This window comes from Lepisosteus platostomus, chromosome 5, assembly GCF_059453375.1.
Source record: "Lepisosteus platostomus isolate fLepPlt1 chromosome 5, fLepPlt1.hap1, whole genome shotgun sequence".
NCBI lineage: Eukaryota > Metazoa > Chordata > Actinopteri > Semionotiformes > Lepisosteidae > Lepisosteus > Lepisosteus platostomus.
This window is the reverse complement of record NC_142615.1, coordinates 3,231,111-3,252,462: the sequence shown is the minus strand read 5'-3', so window position 1 is coordinate 3,252,462 and position 21,352 is coordinate 3,231,111. Positions and strand designations below refer to the sequence as shown.

The following is a 21,352-nucleotide window of genomic DNA, read 5'->3' as shown; positions in this document are numbered from 1 at the left end:
GGGCATGGCGCCGATGCCAGGGGTGGGAATCACGACGCTGCTCTCCACCTTGCAGGACAACAAAAGGAGACAGACGGGCCGGGCGCGTTCGCCCAAGTCCAGAATGTGGTCTGTCGTCGGCCTTGTCGTCTTGGCGACGGCCGCGGTCCTGTTCATTGGTGGAGGAGGGCGGTGGGGAGCTGGTCATGTGACCCCGCCGAGCCAATCACCGGGGCCTGCCGTACGTCAAGATGGCCCCTCGGGCGTTACGGAAAGCCGGCGCCGTGAAATGAGGTAATGCCGGTACGGCGGCCGAGAGGGGCCCGAACCTCGCCGGACGGGAGGCGGTTTCTATTTACCTTTTGTTTGCGTGCCTGTGTGCGACCGGGAGATGGGGAGGGAGTTGACTGAGCCGGGGTTGTCCAAGGGAATGTGACAGATTGGGAGGCGTCCAATTCCCCCCCCCTGTCGTTTTAACACACAGGAGGCGGTTCGGGTCCTGCTCTGGGTTCAGCAGGAGTAGCAGAATTTTGTTCCTGGAAAACCAAAAAATACACCCTTTTCCATGGCTTTCCGATTCATCGGCCCGGTTTTAAGCCCTCTCTTCTTTTAATTCACACACACACACAGACACGCCAATACTGTCGGCCGCGCCGGCTGACGCGCACCCGTTCAGCGCTCCGCCGACAAGGCCCGAGATGGAGCCGGGGAGCTTGCGTGAGAGCCCGGCCGGGTCCGGGGACCCCGAGCCCGTCGAGCGGAGGGAAGAGACGCCGGGGGGAGACGGGGGCGAGGGGCTGGAGTCGCCGGGCGGGGAGAAAGACGGGGGCGGCCGCGGGGAGAGAGGAGGGGAGGCCGAGGCCGGGGAGAGGGGAGGAGGAGGCGGCGGCAAGGCGCAGGAGGAAGGGAAGGCAGGGATGGGAGGCGAGGGCGAGGAGGAGGAGGAGGACGAGGAGGAAGACGAGGTGGAGGAGAGCGAGAACGAGGATGAAGCCGAGAAGGAGCTGGACCCGAGAATCCAGGTAGGAGCTCGCTTGCGTTATTAAACTCGCCGCCACGTCCAAACGGAAGTCCCCGTTGTGACAGGTGTATCCAGAGCTGCTTATATAGCGCCTTTCGTGACGCGTCATTGTGAGGGCGCTTTGACACCAAAGACATCGTACACGATTTCTGTGCGATGATAGGGTTGTGGAATTAGGCAGGTGTGTAGTTCCCTGTGTGACCTCGGTGTGGAGTCTGTAGGTTGACAACTCGGGCAGTATCTGTACCCGGTGTTGTGCAGTGAGGGGGGGTGTGTTTGTGTGTGTGTGTGGACATGCTGCAGGTGGTGGCCTTCAGGCTCTGTGTGTGTGCTTGCAAGCGTGTAGTGTGATCAGTGAGTGGGCCCCGGTGTGTGACAGTGTTGTGTGTGTGTCTCTGTGAGTGTGTAGTGTAGTGTGATCAGTGAGTGTGCCCCTGTGTGTGTTGTGTGTTAGATCAGTGTGTGTGTCTCTGTGAGTGTGTAGTGTAGTGTGATCAGTGAGTGTGCCCCTGTGTGTGTTGTGTGTTAGGTCAGTGTGTGTCTCTGTGAGTGTGTAGTGTAGTGTGATCAGTGAGTGTGCCCCTGTGTGTGTTGTGTGTTAGGTCAGTGTGTGTGTCTCTGTGAGTGTGTAGTGTGATCAGTGATTGTGCCCCTGTGTGTGTTGTGTGTTAGATCAGTGTGTGTCTCTGTGAGTGTGTAGTGTAGTGTGATCAGTAAGTGGGCCCCAGTGTGTGACAGTGTTGTGTGTCAGAGTGTTAGATCAGTGTGTGTGTCTCTGTGAGTGTGTAGTGTAGTGTGATCAGTGAATGGGCCCCTGTGTGTGTTGTGTGTTAGATCAGTGTGTGTGTCTCTGTGAGTGTGTAGTGTAGTGTGATCAGTGAGTGTGCCCCTGTGTGTGTTGTGTGTTAGGTCAGTGTGTGTGTCTCTGTGAGTGTGTAGTGTGATCAGTGATTGTGCCCCTGTGTGTGTTGTGTGTTAGATCAGTGTGTGTCTCTGTGAGTGTGTAGTGTAGTGTGATCAGTAAGTGGGCCCCAGTGTGTGACAGTGTTGTGTGTCAGAGTGTTAGATCAGTGTGTGTGTCTCTGTGAGTGTGTAGTGTAGTGTGATCAGTGAGTGGGCCCCTGTGTGTGTTGTGTGTTAGGTCAGTGCGTGTGTCTCTGTGAGTGTGTAGTGTAGTGTGATCAGTGAGTGGGCCCCTGTGTGTGTTGTGTGTTAGATCAGTGTGTGTGTCTCTGTGAGTGTGTAGTGTAATCAGTGAGTGTGCCCCTGTGTGTGTTGTGTGTTAGATCAGTGTGTGTCTCTGTGAGTGTGTAGTGTAGTGTGCTCAGTGAGTGTGCCACTGTGTGTGACAGTGTTGGATCAGTGTGTGTGTCCCTTTGTGTGTGTTGTGTGTCAGAGTGTGGGATCTGTGTTAATCTGGGATCAGTGCTTCGGAGATCTAGACTCTAATCCACACTGACACCACAGCTCAGCTGTCTAGCTGGCCGGTAGCTGACTAGATGTTGGCACCAATCTGTCTGTCTGCCTGGCAGAGTTTCAGTTCCTCCAGCCTGTCAGTGTAGGACACTCCCTTCAGTGCAGTGTTCATGTACTGGAGTGTCCAGTCAGGGTGTCTGTATGAACCCCTCTCTCTCTCAGTGCAGTGTTCATGTACTGGAGTGTCCAGTCAGTGTGTCTATATTAACCCCTCTCTCTCTCTCAGTGCAGTGTTCATGTACTGGAGTGTCCAGTCAGTGTGTCTGTATGAACCCCTCTCTCTCTCTCAGTGCAGTGTTCATGTACTGGAGTGTCCAGTCAGGGTGTCTGTGTGAACCCCTCTCTCTCTCAGTGCAGTGTTCATGTACTGGAGTGTCCAGTCAGTGTGTCTGTGTGAACCCCTCTCTCTCTCAGTGCAGTGTTCATGTACTGGAGTGTCCAGTCAGTGTGTCTGTGTGAACCCCTCTCTCTCTCAGTGCAGTGTTCATGTACTGGAGTGTCCAGTCAGTGTGTCTGTATGAACCCCTCTCTCTCTCAGTGCAGTGTTCATGTACTGGAGTGTCCAGTCAGTGTGTCTGTATGAACCCCTCTCTCTCTCAGTGCAGTGTTCATGTACTGGAGTGTCCAGTCAGTCAGGAATTTAATTCCCTCTTTCTCTCTCCTCTCAGGAGGAACTGGAGCACCTCAATCAGGCCAGTGAGGAGATCAACAGGCTGGAGCTGCAGTTGGATGTGAGACCTCGTCACACAGACTCACACTCACACACACACTTAGACCCCACACTCACACCCTCACACAAACATACACCCACAAACCCTCACACTCCCTCACTCACACCCTCACACAAACATACACCCCCAAACCCTCATTCATACCCTCACATCCTAACACTCACACCCTCACACCCCCTCTCATGCTCACACACTCTCACACAACTTCACCCCCTCACACTCACACCCTCACACACTCTTACACAGCCTCACCCCCTCACACTCACCCCCCTCACACACACACTCTCACACACCCTCACTCACACTCACACCCTCACACACTCTCACACAACTTCACACCCTCACACACTCTTACACAGCCTCACCCCCTCACACTCAACCCCCTCACACTCACCCCCCTCACACACACCCTCACTCACACCCCCTCACACTCACACACTCACACAACCTCACCCCCTCACACTCTCGCACCCTCACACTCTCGCACCCTCACTCACACCCTCACACCCCCCTCATGCTCACACACTCACACCCCCTCACACTCACACTCTCACCCTCACACCCCCCTCATGCTCACACACTCACACCCCCTCACACTCACACCCTCACACAACCTCATACTCACACCCTCACCCACTCTCACACAACCTCACCCCCTCACACTCACCCCCCTCACACTCTGGCACCCTCACACACACACTCTCACACACCCTCACACCCCCTCTCATGCTCACACACTCTCACACCCTCACCCCCTCACACTCACACCCTCACACACTCTCTCACACACTCTCACACACCCTCACACCCCCTCTCATGCTCACACACTCTCACACCCTCACCTTCACACACTCACACACTCACACACTCCCACCCCCTCACACTCACACCCTCACACACTCTCTCACACCCTCACACCCCCTCTCATGCTCACACACTCTCACACAACCTCACCCCCTCACACACTTAAACACCCTGACACCCTCACACACTCTCACACTCTCACATCCCCTCACACTCATACCCTCACACACTCTCACACCCTCACCTTCACACACTCTCACTCTCACACCCTCACACACTCTCTCACACCCTCACTCACACCCTCACACCCCCTCTCATGCTCACACACTCTCACACAACCTCACCCCCTCACACACTTAAACACCCTCACACCCTCACACCCTCACACACTCTCACACTCTCACACCCTCACCCTCACACACTCTCACACCCTCACACACCCTCACACACTCTCACACACTCTCACACTCACACACCCTCACCCTCACACACTCTCACTCTCACACACCCTCACACCCTCACACCTCCTCACACCCTCACCCTCACACACTCTCACTCACACTCTCACACACCCTCCCCCTCCCCCTCTCAGGCCAGTGTCCGAGCTTCCCCTCCCTCCTCTCCCTCAGGAAGCGCGCTCCGGCTACCGCAGGATCCTGACCGACTCGGCCCGCAGGCTCAACGCCCAGGGCTCCCAGCTGGGCGCCTGCATCGACAAGGCCCGGCCCTACTACGAGGCCCGCCGGCTGGCCAAGGAGGTACTGACCCGCCGACCCGCGCTGACCTCTCCCGCCCTGGAGTCCGCAGGTTCCCCGGTGTCTAGTGTCCTGGAGACCCCCGGTCCAGTCAGTCCAGGGGTCTGTGACTCTGGTCCAGTCAGTCCAGGGGTCTGTGACTCCGGTCCAGTCAGTCCAGGGGTCTGTGTCCCCGGTCCAGTCAGTCCAGGGGTCTGTGACTCTGGTCCAGTCAGTCCAGGGGTCTGTGTCCCCGGTCCAGTCAGTCCGGGGGTCTGTGTCCCCGGTCCAGTCAGTCCAGGGGTCTGTGACTCTGGTCCAGTCGGTCCAGGGGTCTGTGTCCCCGGTCCAGTCAGTCCAGGGGTCGGTGTCCCCGGTCCAGTCGGTCCAGGGGTCTGTGTCCCCGGTCCAGTCGGTCCAGGGGTCTGTGTCCCCGGTCCAGTCGGTCCAGGGGTCTGTGACTCTGGTCCAGTCAGTCCAGGGGTCGGTGTCCCCGGTCCAGTCAGTCCAGGGGTCTGTGACTCTGGTCCAGTCAGTCCAGGGGTCGGTGTCCCCGGTCCAGTCAGTCCAGGGGTCGGTGTCCCTGGTCCAGTCAGTCCAGGGGTCGGTGTCCCTGGTCCAGTCAGTCCAGGGGTCGGTGTCCCTGGTCCAGTCAGTCCAGGGGTCGGTGTCCCTGGTCCAGTCAGTCCAGGGGTCTGTGACTCTGGTCCAGTCAGTCCAGGGGTCTGTGTCCCCGGTCCAGTCAGTCCAGGGGTCGGTGTCCCCGGTCCAGTCAGTCCAGGGGTCGGTGTCCCCGGTCCAGTCAGTCCAGGGGTCGGTGTCCCCGGTCCAGTCAGTCCAGGGGTCGGTGTCCCCGGTCCAGTCAGTCCAGGGGTCTGTGACTCTGGTCCAGTCAGTCCAGGGGTCGGTGTCCCCGGTCCAGTCAGTCCAGGGGTCGGTGTCCCTGGTCCAGTCAGTCCAGGGGTCTGTGTCCCTGGTCCAGTCAGTCCAGGGGTCGGTGTCCCTGGTCCAGTCAGTCCAGGGGTCTGTGACCTCTGGTCCAGTCAGTCCAGGGGTCTGTGTCTCTGGTCCAGTCAGTCCAGGGGTCTGTGTCCCCGGTCCAGTCAGTCCAGGGGTCAGTGTCTCTGGTCCAGTCAGTCCAGGGGTCTGTGACTCTGGTCCAGTCAGTCCAGGGGTCTGTGTCCCCGGTCCAGTCGGTACCCTGGTGATCCCATAAGTGTGGGGGTGCAGCCATCTCGACCCCTGGTGCGGGGGGGGGCGAGCCGGTCACCCTCCTGTCCCCGTGTCCACCAGGCGCAGCAGGAGACCCAGAAGGCAGCGCTGAGCTACGAGCGGGCCGTGTCCATGCACAACGCCGCCAGGGAGATGGTCTACGTGGCCGAGCAGGGGCTGATGGCCGACCGCAACCGCCTGGACCCCACCTGGCAGGAGATGCTGAACCACGCCACGGCCAAGGTACCCCGATAACCCACAGTACAGGAGAGCCTCCTGTCCTGACTGGAGGAGCTCACCCAGCTGTGTCTGGAGAGAAGCCAGGGTATTGGCTTCAACCACAGGGGCTGGGCAGCCTGTTCCCCACCCCCGCCCCCCTCTGTGTACAGTAGAGCCTCCTGTCCTGACTGGAGGAGCTCACCCAGCTGTGTCTGGAGAGGAGCCAGGGTATCGGCTTCAACCGCAGGGCTGGGCAGCTTGTTCCCCACCCCCACCCCCCTCTGTGTACAGAGGAGCTCACCCAGCTGGGTCTGGAGAGGAACCAGGGTATCGGCTTCAACCACAGGGCTGGGCAACTTGTTCCCCACCCCCGCCCCCCTCTGTGTACAGTAGAGCCTCCTGTCCTGACTGGAGGAGCTCACCCAGCTGTGTCTGGAGAGGAACCAGGGTATCGGCTTCAACCACAGGGCTGGGCAGCCTGTTCCCCACCCCCACCCCCCTCTGTGTACAGAAGAGCCCCCTGTCCTGACTGGAGGAGCTCACCCAGCTGTGTCTGGAGAGAAGCCAGGGTATCGGCTTCAACCACAGGGCTGGGCAACTTGTTCCCCACCCCCACCCCCCTCTGTGTACAGAAGAGTCCAAATGTGTGTGAGTGAGATACTGTGGGTATTGGTGTGGGTCTGTGTGAGTGTGCTCAGTGTGTGAGTGAGATACTGTGGGTATTGGTGTGGGTCTGTGTGAGTGTGTGCTCAGTGTGTGAGTGAGATACTGTGGGTATTGGTGTGGGTCTGTGTGAGTGTGTGCTCAGTGTGTGAGTGAGATACTGTGGGTATTGGTGTGGGTCTGTGTGAGTGTGTGCTCAGTGTGTGAGTGAGATACTGTGGGTATTGGTGTGGGTCTGTGTGAGTGTGTGCTCAGTGTGATAGTGAGATACTGTGGGTATTGGTGTGGGTCTGTGTGAGTGTGTGCTCAGTGTGTGAGTGAGATACTGTGGGTATTGGTGTGGGTCTGTGTGAGTGTGTGCTCAGTGTGTGAGTGAGATACTGTGGGTATTGGTGTGGGTCTGTGTGAGTGTGTGCTCAGTGTGTGAGTGAGATACTGTGGGTATTGGTGTGAGTCTGTGTGAGTGTGTGCTCAGTGTGTGAGTGAGATACTGTGGGTATTGGTGTGGGTCTGTGTGAGTGTGTGCTCAGTGTGTGAGTGAGATACTGTGGGTATTGGTGTGGGTCTGTGTGAGTGTGTGCTCAGTGTGTGAGTGAGATACTGTGGGTATTGGTGTGGGTCTGTGTGAGTGTGTGCTCAGTGTGATAGTGAGATACTGTGGGTATTGGTGTGGGTCTGTGTGAGTGTGTGCTCAGTGTGTGAGTGAGATACTGTGGGTATTGGTGTGGGTCTGTGTGTCTGTGCTCAGTGTGTGAGTGAGATACTGTGGGTATTGGTGTGGGTCTGTGTGAGTGTGTGCTCAGTGTGTGAGTGAGATACTGTGGGTATTGGTGTGGGTCTGTGTGAGTGTGTGCTCAGTGTGTGAGTGAGATACTGTGGGTATTGGTGTGGGTCTGTGTGAGTGTGTGCTCAGTGTGTGAGTGAGATACTGTGGGTATTGGTGTGGGTCTGTGTGAGTGTGTGCTCAGTGTGTGAGTGAGATACTGTGGGTATTGGTGTGGGTCTGTGTGTGTGTGTGCTCAGTGTGTGAGTGAGATACTGTGGGTATTGGTGTGGGTCTGTGTGTCTGTGCTCAGTGTGTGAGTGAGATACTGTGGGTATTGGTGTGGGTCTGTGTGAGTGTGTGCTCAGTGTGTGAGTGAGATACTGTGGGTATTGGTGTGGGTCTGTGTGAGTGTGTGCTCAGTGTGTGAGTGAGATACTGTGGGTATTGGTGTGGGTCTGTGTGAGTGTGTGCTCAGTGTGTGAGTGAGATACTGTGGGTATTGGTGTGGGTCTGTGTGAGTGTGTGCTCAGTGTGTGAGTGAGATACTGTGGGTATTGGTGTGAGTCTGTGTGAGTGTGTGCTCAGTGTGTGAGTGAGATACTGTGGGTATTGGTGTGGGTCTGTGTGAGTGTGTGCTCAGTGTGTGAGTGAGATACTGTGGGTATTGGTGTGGGTCTGTGTGTCTGTGCTCAGTGTGTGAGTGAGATACTGTGGGTATTGGTGTGGGTCTGTGTGAGTGTGTGCTCAGTGTGTGAGTGAGATACTGTGGGTATTGGTGTGGGTCTGTGTGAGTGTGTGCTCAGTGTGTGAGTGAGATACTGTGGGTATTGGTGTGGGTCTGTGTGAGTGTGTGCTCAGTGTGTGAGTGAGATACTGTGGGTATTGGTGTGGGTCTGTGTGAGTGTGTGCTCAGTGTGTGAGTGAGATACTGTGGGTATTGGTGTGGGTCTGTGTGAGTGAGATACTGTGGGTATTGGTGTGGGTCTGTGTGAGTGTGCTCAGTGTGTGAGTGAGATACTGTGGGTATTGGTGTGGGTCTGTGTGAGTGTGTGCTCAGTGTGTGAGTGAGATACTGTGGGTATTGGTGTGGGTCTGTGTGAGTGTGTGCTCAGTGTGTGAGTGAGATACTGTGGGTATTGGTGTGGGTCTGTGTGTGAGTGTGTGCTCAGTGTGTGAGTGAGATACTGTGGGTATTGGTGTGGGTCTGTGTGTGTGTGTGCTCAGTGTGTGAGTGAGATACTGTGGGTATTGGTGTGGGTCTGTGTGTGTGTGTGCTCAGTGTGTGAGTGAGATACTGTGGGTATTGGTGTGGGTCTGTGTGAGTGTGTGCTCAGTGTGTGAGTGAGATACTGTGGGTATTGGTGTGGGTCTGTGTGTCTGTGCTCAGTGTGTGAGTGAGATACTGTGGGTATTGGTGTGGGTCTGTGTGTGTGTGTGCTCAGTGTGTGAGTGAGATACTGTGGGTATTGGTGTGAGTCTGTGTGAGTGTGTGCTCAGTGTGTGAGTGAGATACTGTGGGTATTGGTGTGGGTCTGTGTGAGTGTGTGCTCAGTGTGTGAGTGAGATACTGTGGGTATTGGTGTGGGTCTGTGTGAGTGTGTGCTCAGTGTGTGAGTGAGATACTGTGGGTATTGGTGTGGGTCTGTGTGAGTGTGTGCTCAGTGTGTGAGTGAGATACTGTGGGTATTGGTGTGGGTCTGTGTGTGTGTGTGCTCAGTGTGTGAGTGAGATACTGTGGGTATTGGTGTGAGTCTGTGTGAGTGTGTGCTCAGTGTGTGAGTGAGATACTGTGGGTATTGGTGTGAGTCTGTGTGAGTGTGTGCTCAGTGTGTGAGTGAGATACTGTGGGTATTGGTGTGGGTCTGTGTGTCTGTGCTCAGTGTGTGAGTGAGATACTGTGGGTATTGGTGTGGGTCTGTGTGTGTGTGTGCTCAGTGTGTGAGTGAGATACTGTGGGTATTGGTGTGGGTCTGTGTGTCTGTGCTCAGTGTGTGAGTGAGATACTGTGGGTATTGGTGTGGGTCTGTGTGAGTGTGTGCTCAGTGTGTGAGTGAGATACTGTGGGTATTGGTGTGGGTCTGTGTGTGTGAGTTACTGTGGGTGTGCTGGAGTGTCAGTGTGAGAGCAGTGTCTCTCCTGTAAAGACTCTCCACATCAGACACTCTGACCCTAGGAGGGCTGTCTGTCCCGCTGAGAGAGATCTGCGCTCTGTGTGTGTTAGCCTTTTATACAAACCTCTGTTCCTCTGTGTGCACATACCAGAGCCTTTTGCTTGCTTTAACAGAGTGCATGTGCATAAACAGTGTGTACGTTAACACCGTGTGTAAGTAATGCAGTGTCTGAGCAGGAAGTGTGTGTAATTAATGCAGTGTCTGAGCAGTGACACTGTGTGTAATTAATTCAGTGTCTGAGCAATAAGTGTTTGTTATTAATGCAGTGTCTGAGCAGAGACACTGTGTGTAATTAATGCAGTGTCTGAGCAGTGACACTGTGTGTGTAATTAATGCAGTGTCTGAGCAGTGACAGTGTGTGTGTAATTAATGCAGTGTCTGAGCAGTGACACTGTGTGTAATTAATGCAGTGTCTGAGCAGTGACACTGTGTGTAATTAATGCAGTGTCTGAGCAATAAGTGTGTGTAATTAATGCAGTGTCTGAGCAGTACGTGTGTGTAATTAATGCAGTGTCTGAGCAGTGACAGTGTGTGTAATTAATGCAGTGTCTGAGCAGTGACAGTGTGTGTAATTAATGCAGTGTCTAAGCAGTGACAGTGTGTGTAATTAATGCAGTGTCTGAGCAGTGACAGTGTGTGTGTAATTAATGCAGTGTCTGAGCAGTAACAGTGTGTGTAATTAATGCAGTGTCTGAGCAGTGACACTGTGTGTAATTAATGCAGTGTCTGAGCAGTGACACTGTGTGTAATTAATGCAGTGTCTGAGCAGTGACACTGTGTGTGTAATGTTGTGTGTGTCTGAGGTGAACAAGGCCGAGGACGAGAGGTTGTGCAGTGAGAGGGAGCACCGGTGTGTGTGTTTACAGTGTGTGTGTGTTGTGTGTGTGTCGCAGGTGAACGAGGCCGAGGAGGAGAGGCTGCGCAGTGAGAGGGAGCACCAGTGTGTGTGTTTACAGTGTGTGTGTTGTGTGTGTGTCGCAGGTGAACGAGGCCGAGGAGGAGAGGCTGCGCAGTGAGAGGGAGCACCGGTGTGTGTGTTTACAGTGTGTGTGTTGTGTGTGTGTCGCAGGTGAACGAGGCCGAGGAGGAGAGGCTGCGCAGTGAGAGGGAGCACCGGTGTGTGTGTTTACAGTGTGTGTGTTGTGTGTGTAGCAGGTGAACGAGGCCGAGGAGGAGAGGCTGCGCAGTGAGAGGGAGCACCGGTGTGTGTGTTTACAGTGTGTGTGTGTTGTGTGTGTGTCGCAGGTGAACGAGGCCGAGGAGGAGAGGCTGCGCAGTGAGAGGGAGCACCGGTGTGTGTGTGTGTTTACAGTGTGTGTGTGTGTTGTGTGTGTCGCAGGTGAACGACGCCGAGGAGGAGAGGCTGCGCAGTGAGAGGGAGCACCGGTGTGTGTGTTTACAGCGTGTGTGTTGTGTGTGTGTCGCAGGAGAACGAGGCCGAGGAGGAGAGGCTGCGCAGTGAGAGGGAGCACCGGTGTGTGTGTTTACAGTGTGTGTGTGTTGTGTGTGTGTCGCAGGTGAACGAGGCCGAGGAGGAGAGGCTGCGCAGTGAGAGGGAGCACCGGTGTGTGTGTTTACAGTGTGTGTGTGTTGTGTGTGTCGCAGGTGAACGAGGCCGAGGAGGAGAGGCTGCGCAGTGAGAGGGAGCACCGGTGTGTGTGTTTACAGTGTGTGTGTGTTGTGTGTGTGTCCCAGGTGAACGAGGCCGAGGAGGAGAGGCTGCGCAGTGAGAGGGAGCACCGGTGTGTGTGTTTACAGTGTGTGTGTGTTGTGTGTGTGTCCCAGGTGAACGAGGCCGAGGAGGAGAGGCTGCGCAGTGAGAGGGAGCACCGGTGTGTGTGTGTGTTTACAGTGTGTGTGTTGTGTGTGTCGCAGGTGAACGAGGCCGAGGAGGAGAGGCTGCGCAGTGAGAGGGAGCACCGGTGTGTGTGTTTACAGTGTGTGTGTGTTGTGTGTGTCGCAGGTGAACGAGGCCGAGGAGGAGAGGCTGCGCAGTGAGAGGGAGCACCGGTGTGTGTGTTGTGTGTGTCGCAGGTGAACGAGGCCGAGGAGGAGAGGCTGCGCAGTGAGAGGGAGCACCGGTGTGTGTGTTTACAGCGTGTGTGTTGTGTGTGTCGCAGGTGAACGAGGCCGAGGAGGAGAGGCTGCGCAGTGAGAGGGAGCACCAGAGAGTCACCCTGCTGTGTCAGGAGGCGGAGGCCCGGGTCCAGACCCTCCAGAAGTCCCTCAAGAGGGTCATCATCAAGTCCAAACCCTACTTCGAGCTCAAGGCCCAGTTCAACCACATCCTGGAGGTCAGTCTGCCTGCTCTGTGGGACTCGGCCCAACATCACTCTGCTTTCTCCTCTCTCCTCTCTCACCTCCCAGTCCCTCCCGTCACTCTCTCCTCTCTCTGTCCTCCCTCCTTTGTCTCCTCTCTCCTTTCTCACTCTCTTTTCTTATCTCTCTCCTCCCTCTCCCTCCTGTCCCTCCTCCTTCTCTTCCTCCTCTCAGTCTCCTATCCTCTCTCCTCTCTCCTGTACCTCCCCCCTCTCTTCCTCCTCTCGGTCTCCTATCCTCCCCTCCTCTCTCCTGTACCCCCCTCTCTTCCTCCTCTCAGTCTATCCTCCCCTCCTCTCTCCTGTACCCTCACCCTCTCTTCCTCCTCTCAGTCTCCTATCCTCCTCTCCTCTCTCCTGTCCCTCCTCCCTCTCTTCCTCCTCTCAGTCTATCCTCCCCTCCTCTCTCCTGTACCCCCACCCTCTCTTCCTCCTCTCAGTCTCCTATCCTCCTCTCCTCTCTCCTGTCCCTCCTCCCTCTCTTCCTCCTCTCAGTCTATCCTCTCTCCTCTCTCCTGTCCCTCCCCCCTCCTTTCCTCCTCTCAGTCTATCCTCTCTCCTCTCCCTCCTCCCTCTCTTCCTCCTCTCAGTCTATCCTCCCCTCCTCTCTCCTGTCTCACGCTCTCCCCCCTCTCTTCCTCCACTCAGTCTCCCCTCCTCCTCTCCTCTCTCCTGTCCCTCCTCCCTCTCTTCCTCCTCTCAGTCTCCTATCCTCCGCTCCTCTCTCCCGTCCCTCCTCCCTCTCTTCCTCCTCTCAGTCTCCTAGCCTCTCTCCTCTCTCCTGTCCCTCCTCCCTCTCTTCCTCCAGTCTCCCCTCCTCCTCTCCTCTCTCCTGTCCCTCCTCCCTCTCTTCCTCCTCTCAGTCTATCCTCTCTCCTCTCCCTCCTCCCTCTCTTCCTCCTCTCCTCTCTCCTCTCCCTCCTCCCTCTCTTCCTCCTCTACTCTCCTGTCCCTCCCCCCTCTCTTCCTCCTCTCGGTCTCCTATCCTCCTCTCCTCTCTCCTGTCCCTCCTCCCTCCCCTCCTCTCTCCTGTCCCTCCCCCCTCTCTTCCTCCTCTCAGTCTCCTATCCTCCCCTCCTCTCTCCTGTCCCTCCTCCCTCTCTTCCTCCTCTCAGTCTATCCTCTCTCCTCTCTCCTGTACCCTCACCCTCTCTTCCTCCTCTCAGTCTCCTATCCTCCTCTCCTCTCTCCTGTCCCTCCTCCCTCTCTTCCTCCTCTCAGTCTATCCTCTCTCCTCTCCCTCCTCCCTCTCTTCCTCCTCTCAGTCTATCCTCCCCTCCTCTCTCCTGTACCCCCCCCTCTCTTCCTCCTCTCAGTCTATCCTCCCCTCCTCTCTCCTGTACCCCCACCCTCTCTTCCTCCTCTCAGTCTCCTATCCTCCTCTCCTCTCTCCTGTCCCTCCTCCCTCTCTTCCTCCTCTCAGTCTATCCTCTCTCCTCTCCCTCCTCCCTCTCTTCCTCCTCTCCTCTCCCGTCCCTCCCCCCTCTCTTCCTCCTCTCAGTCTATCCTCTCTCCTCTCCCTCCTCCCTCTCTTCCTCCTCTCCTCTCCTGTCCCTCCCCCCTCTCTTCCTCCTCTCAGTCTATCCTCCCCTCCTCTCTCCTGTCTCACGCTCTCCCCCCTCCTCTCTCTGGCCGCCGGGCAGGAGCACAAGGTCAAAGTCCTGGCCCTGGAGGGCCGCGTGTCCAAGGTGAAGACCCGCTACTCCGTCGCCCTGCGCAACCTGGAGCAGATCAGCGAGCAGATCCACGCCCAGCGGCGGCGGCGGCGGCGGCGGGGGCGGGGCCGGCGGGCGCCGTCCTGGGAGGGGCGGAGCTCCCCCGTGGGGGCGGAGTCCTGCGAGCCGGCGGCGGCGACGACGACGGCGGGCGAGCTGGGCGGGGCCAGGGCCCCGGCCCCGCCCCCGGGGGGCGCGGCCCGGCCCGGGGGGGAGTGGCCGGGCCAGGTGAGCCCCTCCCCCTCCGGCCTGGACCAGACGGACTCGCTGTCGATGCTCAGCCTGCAGACCATCGCCTCCGACCTGCAGAAGTGCGACTCCGTGGAGCACCTGGGGGACCTGCTGTGCGACAACGCCAGCCTGCAGGGCGACGAGCTCTCGGCGGGCGAGGAGGGGGACGCCACCGCGGCCGGCGCCGGGGCGCCGCGGGGCCAGAGGAGGGCGGCGGCGGCGGCGTTCCTGAAGCACCACCGCAGCGTGAGCCTCTGAGGAGCTCGGGGGGGCGCGTCCCTCTCTCTCTCTCTCCCTCTCCCCCAGCCCCGCGTGAGACGCCGTATGTATTCCCCCCCACCCCCGCCCTCCTCTTCCTCCCTCTGCAAGGCACGGTTGAATTCCGGTTTTACCCAGAATCCTCCCCGGCGGCAGAGTGCATTGTGGGAAGTGCATCAGAGGACGGATTTCGGACGGAGCCGGTCGCCCACAGACGGGCTCGGACCCCCCCCCTCTTCGATTCGGGGCTGGCGTCAATGGCAGACCGGCGACTGTGTTTCTAAAGACCCTTTAACCCTCCGATTTTACACCCTACCGCCACTATTTATTGATCTCCAGAAAACTGACAAGTTGGCCTTGGTTGGAAAGGAAGATATTTTAGCATTTCTTTTTTTTTACGTTTAGCGATGGTTTTAAAACTGCTGTTCCTTTTTTTTGCTGCTGCTGAGCACAGAGACCCGGAGAGCAGAAACCGACTGGACACTCCAGGACATGAACACTGCACTGAGAGAGAGAGGGGTTCAGACAGACACACTGACTGGACACTCCAGTACATGAACACTGCACTGAGAGAGAGAGGGGTTAATACACACACCCTGACTGGACACTCCAGTACATGAACACTGCACTGAGAGAGAGAGGGGTTCATACACACACCCTGACTGGACACTCCAGTACATGAACACTGCACTGAGAGAGAGAGGGGTTCACACAGACACACTGACTGGACACTCCAGGACATGAACACTGCACTGAGAGAGAGAGGGGTTCATACAGACACACTGACTGGACACTCCAGTACATGAACACTGCACTGAGAGAGAGAGGGGTTCACACAGACACACTGACTGGACACTCCAGGACATGAACACTGCACTGAGAGAGAGAGGGGTTCATACAGACACACTGACTGGACACTCCAGTACATGAACACTGCACTGAGAGAGAGAGGGGTTCATACAGACACACTGACTGGACACTCCAGTACATGAACATTTGGCTGTGGCTCGGACAGAGAATGAGACAGGTGCAACATGAAGTGTCAGGAAAATCTTTATTCCCAGGCAGAGATCTCGTTGTCTCTGCCCTCGCTCGACAGTCCCAGGTGACGAGAATCACAGCCGGTTTCACCCCCACTTCCCTGAGCCCAGTTCTCGGTGCCGGGCTCCGGCGCGAGTCGGAACCGGCAGGCCCGATGTCTTCAGTCCCCCGCCGGGTCTGCCCGTAGGTGAACCCCCGTCGCACTGACAGAGAGCCACCACCGGGGGGCGACAGCGCGCGTGAGGGGGGCAGGGCTGGGGGAGTCTCTCTCCATCCGAGTTCGGAAACCGGGCCCGAGGCGGGGCAGGGTGGGTCCGGTGCCCGTGAGGCTCTTTTGGACTGGGCGGCTCAGTTTTGTTCGGGACCTCAGAACGTGCTGCGAGGTTCCGGGGGGTCTGTTTCTCCTGTGCCTCGCTGGACTGGGCACGGTCTGGGCCGGACTGGGCTGGACTGGGCTGGGGCTGCAGGTTCCTCCAGAGACAGAGAGGGACAGAATAGGTCTGTCCCTCAGTTACCCGTCCTCTCCCTCCCACCCCCCCCTCCGTCTCGTGCTTCCTGGGCAGGGCTCGGTCTGAAGCAGACGTGTCTCGGTGTAAATATTGTATTTAATAAGAGCAGAATTCAAGGCTCCTGAAGGTGCTGCTGATGAAGGAGAGCGAAAAATAAAGTTTATTTAAAAATCGTATCTTCCGGGGGACTTATTGCATCCTCGTACACTGTCACACACACACACACTCCTGTCTGAGAGGGTACAGTACACTGTCACACACTCACACTCCTGTCTGAGAGGGTACAGTACACTGTCACACACACACACACTCCTGTCTGAGAGGGTACAGTACACTGTCACGCACTCACACTCCTGTCTGAGAGGGTACAGTACACTGTCACGCACTCACACTCCTGTCTGAGAGGGTACAGTACACTGTCACGCACTCACACTCCTGTCTGAGAGGGTACAGTACACTGTCACACACTCACACTCCTGTCTGAGAGTGTACAGTACACTGTCACACACTCACACTCCTGTCTGAGAGTGTACAGTACACTGTCACACACTCACACCCCTGTCTGAGGGGGTACAGTACACTGTCACACACTCACACTCCTGTCTGAGAGGGTACAGTACACTGTCACACACTCACACTCCTGTCTGAGAGGGTACAGTACACTGTCACACACTCACACTCCTGTCTGAGAGGGTACAGTACACTGTCACGCACTCACACTCCTGTCTGAGAGGGTACAGTACACTGTCACACACTCACACTCCTGTCTGAGAGTGTACAGTACACTGTCACACACTCACACTCCTGTCTGAGGGGGTACAGTACACTGTCACACACTCACACTCCTGTCTGAGAGGGTACAGTACACTGTCACACACTCACACTCAGGAGTTAAGGGGTTAACAGGACAGTATAGAGAGAGACAGAGGGGTTAACAGGACAGTATAGAGAGAGGGGGTCAACAGGACAGCATAGAGAGACAGAGGGGTTAACAGGACAGTATAGAGAGGCAGAGGGGTTAACAGGACAGTATAGAGAGAGACAGAGGGGTTAACAGGACAGTATAGCGAGGCAGAGGGGTTAACAGGACAGTATAGAGAGAGAGGGGTAAACAGAAGGCAGTATAGAGAGAGACAGAGGGGTTAACAGAAGGCAGTATAGAGAGAGACAGAGGGGTTAACAGAAGACAGTATAGAGAGAGGGGGGTCAACAGAAGGCAGTATAGAGAGAGACAGAGGGGTTAACAGAAGGCAGTATAGAGAGAGACAGAGGGGTTAACAGGACAGTATAGAGAGAGACAGAGGGGTTAACAGGACAGTATAGAGAGAGGGGGTCAACAGGACAGCATAGAGAGACAGAGGGGTTAACAGAAGACAGTATAGAGAGAGAGGGGTAAACAGAAGGCAGTATAGAGAGAGACAGAGGGGTTAACAGAAGGCAGTATAGAGAGAGACAGAGGGGTTAACAGGACAGTATAGAGAGAGACAGAGGGGTTAACAGGACAGTATAGAGAGAGACAGAGGGGTTAACACGCAGAGAGGCATCGAGGGAGACAGCCCCATGAATTGATAATGAGAGACAGTACTGGCGGCGAGGAGAGAGTCACTCTGTCTCGAATTGCACGGCTTCAATAATTCAATGGCGTTAAATATAGGCTGGGAAGAGCAGCCCCAGAATAGAGCACTCTCTCACCTGGACCTGCTCGCCCAGCGAAGGAGTGTGTGTCCGCGTGCCAGTGTACCTGGGGTGTGTGCTGCGTGTTGTAGTGTCGCTGTGAGGGCTCTGTGGGTGACTCCGTGTGTGCTCTGTGTGTCAGTGTCTCTCTGTGTGTGTCAGTGTCTCAGTATGTGTGATTCTCTGAGGTGTGTGCTCTGTGTGTGTGTCAGTGTCTCAGTGTGTGCTCTGTGTCTCAGTGTGTGTGATTCTCTGAGGTGTGTGTTCTGTGTCAGTGTCTCAGTGTGTGTGATTCTCTGAGGTGTGTGTTCTGTGTGTGTCAGTGTCTCAGTGTGTGTGATTCTCTGAGGTGTGTGTTCGGTGTGTGTCAGTGTCTCAGTGTGTGTGATTCTCTGAGGTGTGTGCTCTGTGTGTGTCAGTGTCTCAGTGTGTGCTCTGTGTGTGTCAGTGTCTCAGTGTGTGTGATTCTCTGAGGTGTGTGTTCTGTGTGTCAGTGTCTCTCTGTGTGTGATTGTCTGAGGTGTGTGTTCTGTGTGTGTCAGTGTCTCAGTGTGTGTGATTCTCTGAGGTGTGTGTTCTGTGTGTGTCAGTGTCTCAGTGTGTGTGATTCTCTGAGGTGTGTGTTCTGTGTGTGTCAGTGTCTCAGTGTGTGTGATTCTCTGAGGTGTGTGTTCTGTGTGTGTCAGTGTCTCAGAGTGTGTTCTGTGTGTGTCAGTGTCTCAGTGTGTGTGATTCTCTGAAGTGTGTGTTCTGTGTGTGTCAGTGTCTCAGTGTGTGTTCTGTACGTGTCAGTGTCTCAGTGTGTGTGATTCTCTGAGGTGTGTGTTCTGTGTGTGTCAGTGTCTCAGTGTGTGTGATTCTCTGAGGTGTGTGTTCTGTGTGTGTCAGTGTCTCAGTGTGTGCTCTGTGTGTGTCAGTGTCTTAGTGTGTGTGATTCTCTGAGGTGTGTGTTCTGTACGTGTCAGTGTCTCAGTGTGTGTGATTCTCTGAGGTGTGTGCTCTGTGTGTATCAGTGTCTCGGTGTGTGTGATTGTCTGAGGTGTGTGCTCTGTGTGCGTCAGTGTCTCAGTGTGTGTGATTCTCTGAGGTGTGTGTTCTGTACGTGTCAGTGTCTCAGTGTGTGTTCTGTACGTGTCAGTGTCTCAGTGTGTGTGATTCTCTGAGGTGTGTGTTCTGTGTGTGTCAGTGTCTCAGTGTGTGTGATTCTCTGAGGTGTGTGTTCTGTGTGTGTCAGTGTCTCAGTGTGTGTTCTGTGTGTGTGTCAGTGTCTCAGTGTGTGTGATTCTCTGAGGTGTGCGTTCTGTGTGTGTCAGTGTCTCAGTGTGTGTTCTGTGTGTGTCAGTGTCTCAGTGTGTGTGATTCTCTGAGGTGTGTGCTCTGTGTGTGTCAGTGTCTCAGTGTGTGTTCCATGTGTGTGATTCTCTGAAGTGTGTGTTCTGTGTGTGTCAGTGTCTCAGTGTGTGTTCTGTGTGTGTCAGTGTCTCAGTGTGTGTGATTCTCTGAGGTGTGTGTTCTGTGTGTGTCAGTGTCTCAGTGTGTGTGATTCTCTGAGGTGTGTGTTCTGTGTGTGTCAGTGTCTCAGTGTGTGTTCTGTGTGTGTGTCAGTGTCTCAGTGTGTGTGATTCTCTGAGGTGTGCGTTCTGTGTGTGTCAGTGTCTCAGTGTGTGTTCTGTGTGTGTCAGTGTCTCAGTGTGTGTGATTCTCTGAGGTGTGTGCTCTGTGTGTGTCAGTGTCTCAGTGTGTGTTCCATGTGTGTGATTCTCTGAAGTGTGTGTTCTGTGTGTGTCAGTGTCTCAGTGTGTGTTCTGTGTGTGTCAGTGTCTCAGTGTGTGTGATTCTCTGAGGTGTGTGTTGTGTGTGTCAGTGTCTCAGTGTGTGTTCTGTGTGTGTCAGTGTCTCAGTGTGTGTGATTCTCTGAGGTGTGTGCTCTGTGTGTGTCAGTGTCTCAGTGTGTGTTCCGTGTGTGTGATTCTCTGAAGTGTGTGTTCTGTGTGTGTCAGTGTCTCAGTGTGTGTTCTGTGTGTGTCAGTGTCTCAGTGTGTGTGATTCTCTGAGGTGTGTGCTCTGTGTGTGTCAGTGTCTCAGTGTGTGCTCTGTGTGCGTCAGTGTCTCAGTGTGTGTGATTCTCTGAGGTGTGTGTTCTGTGTGTGTCAGTGTCTCAGTGTGTGTTCTGTGTGTGTCAGTGTCTCAGTGTGTGCTCTGTGTGCGTCAGTGTCTCAGTGTGTGTGATTCTCTGAGGTGTGTGCTCTGTGTGTGTCAGTGTCTCAGTGTGCGTCAGTGTCTCAGTGTGTGTGATTCTCTGAGGTGTGTGTTCTGTGTGTGTCAGTGTCTCAGTGTGTGTTCTGTGTGTGTGAGCTGTCGATTCGAGTTAAAAATGAACACAAAACTATTAGAGACACATTACTGAATCATCACTGTCTGGGAAATCAATACTGCACTCAGAGAGTCAGGAGAGAGGGAGGATGAGTGAGGGTGGGGCATAGGAGTTCACAGAGCCAGGAAATACAGTGAGCACAGACACTGGACACTAAAGAACATGAACACTGCACTGAGAGAGAGAGGGGTTCATACACACACACTGACTGGACACTCCAGTACATGAACACTGCACTGAGAGAGAGAGGGGTTCATACACACACACTGACTGGACACTCCAGTACATGAACACTGCACTGAGAGAGAGAGGGGTTCATACACACACACTGACTGGACACTCCAGTACATGAACACTGCACTGAGAGAGAGAGGGGTTCACACAGACACACTGACTGGACACTCCAGGACATGAACACTGCACTGAGAGAGAGAGGGGTTCACACAGACACACTGACTGGACACTCCAGTACATGAACACTGCACTGAGAGAGAGAGGGGTTCACACAGACACACTGACTGGACACTCCAGTACATGAACACTGCACTGAGAGAGAGAGGGGTTCACACACACACACTGACTGGACACTCCAGGACATGAACACTGCACTGAGAGAGAGAGGGGTTCATACAGACACACTGACTGGACGCTCCAGTCTCCTGTCCAGTGGTATGTTTCTTACTGAGGGGTGCTCTGTGATCTCCCCTGTGTCTCCTCTCCTGTGGTGTGTGTGTGTGTGTGTGTGATCTGTACACAGCCCTGCAGATGCTGTTTCTGTCGGAGCGAGCGCTACCTCGCCAAGCGGTGACGTCTGAGTGAGGGAGAGAGAGAGAGAGAGAGGAGAGAGAGGAGAGAGGGAAGGGACTCCTCTCGGGCAGATTTTACTCTCTCCGCTATCCTCCTCCTCCTCCTCCTTTCCCTGCATAATCCGAGTTTGCCCGAACGAGGCTGGGCCGGGAGAAATACGGCTCGCATATATATATACACACACACACACCCGGAGAGAGAGAGAGAGAAAACACACGTCCCCCCCTCCCCACACACACACACACAGACACGCATGAACCCGTGACTCGGCTGTTTGCCTGTCGTCTGTCCCGGAGGGGCCGTGGCAGGAGGGGCAGTTTCCGGCGGACCGAGGTACCTGCGCGTCCGAGCCCGTCCGTCCCCGCGGAGACTCCGGGTTGCGGGTCGCTCGCTCGCTCGTCCGTTGTTGTTGTTGTTGTTGTTGTGTTGTTGTAGTAGTATTTTTGTGCCTGTTTGTCGCCGCCGCCGCCGCCACACGGCCGCTCCGTGTGGGAAGCGCTCGATCAGCAGGCGGTACCGGGCCGTGCCGAGAGCTCGCCCCGTCCGTGGGTCAGGCGCCGCGGTCCGTGCCGTGATCCACCTGCGCCGCGCGGACCCGTGTGCGTGTCACTGTTTTTTTCTTTTTTCCTCTACGCGACAGACGCCGGTC

The 21,352-nt window shown here is 55.6% G+C and overlaps 2 protein-coding genes and 1 long non-coding RNA gene across 3 annotated transcripts in view; 2 read left to right on the top strand and 1 right to left on the bottom strand.

The window, feature by feature from the left end:
• Window positions 1-55: 55 nt before the first annotated feature.
• Window positions 56-16,024, top strand: sh3bp5lb (SH3-binding domain protein 5-like, b). The gene is made up of 6 exons (XM_088632075.1): window positions 56-1,001; window positions 3,145-3,207; window positions 4,641-4,769; window positions 6,039-6,200; window positions 11,897-12,070; window positions 13,738-16,024. The coding sequence occupies exons 1-6, from the start codon at window positions 678-680 to the stop codon at window positions 14,296-14,298; spliced, it is 1,413 nt and encodes a 470-aa protein (XP_088488201.1). The 5' UTR covers window positions 56-677; the 3' UTR covers window positions 14,299-16,024.
• LOC148662496 (uncharacterized) lies at window positions 15,329-21,346 on the bottom strand. The gene is made up of 2 exons (XR_015936823.1): window positions 21,041-21,346; window positions 15,329-15,981 (listed from the first exon to the last, which is right to left on the bottom strand). It is a non-coding gene; the product is annotated as an uncharacterized LOC148662496 (long non-coding RNA).
• gabbr1b (gamma-aminobutyric acid (GABA) B receptor, 1b) overlaps window positions 20,734-21,352 on the top strand; it is an 86,249-nt gene continuing 85,630 nt past the window's right edge. The window contains exon 1 of the mRNA XM_088632033.1: window positions 20,734-21,036. The gene's annotated coding sequence lies outside the window, so the exon portion shown is untranslated. The remainder of the gene's footprint in view (window positions 21,037-21,352) is intronic.

What these genes read in the sequence shown, in the direction of transcription:
- sh3bp5lb (XM_088632075.1), top strand. Translation starts at nt 678, where the DNA reads ATGGAGCCGGGGAGCTTGCGTGAGAGCCCGGCCGGGTCCGGGGACCCC. An exon ending in GGCTGGAGCTGCAGTTGGAT is followed by an intron (nt 3,208 to 4,640) that starts GTGAGACCTCGT and finishes CCTCTCCCTCAG; the next exon opens with GAAGCGCGCTCCGGCTACCG. An exon ending in AGTTCAACCACATCCTGGAG is followed by an intron (nt 12,071 to 13,737) that starts GTCAGTCTGCCT and finishes GCCGCCGGGCAG; the next exon opens with GAGCACAAGGTCAAAGTCCT.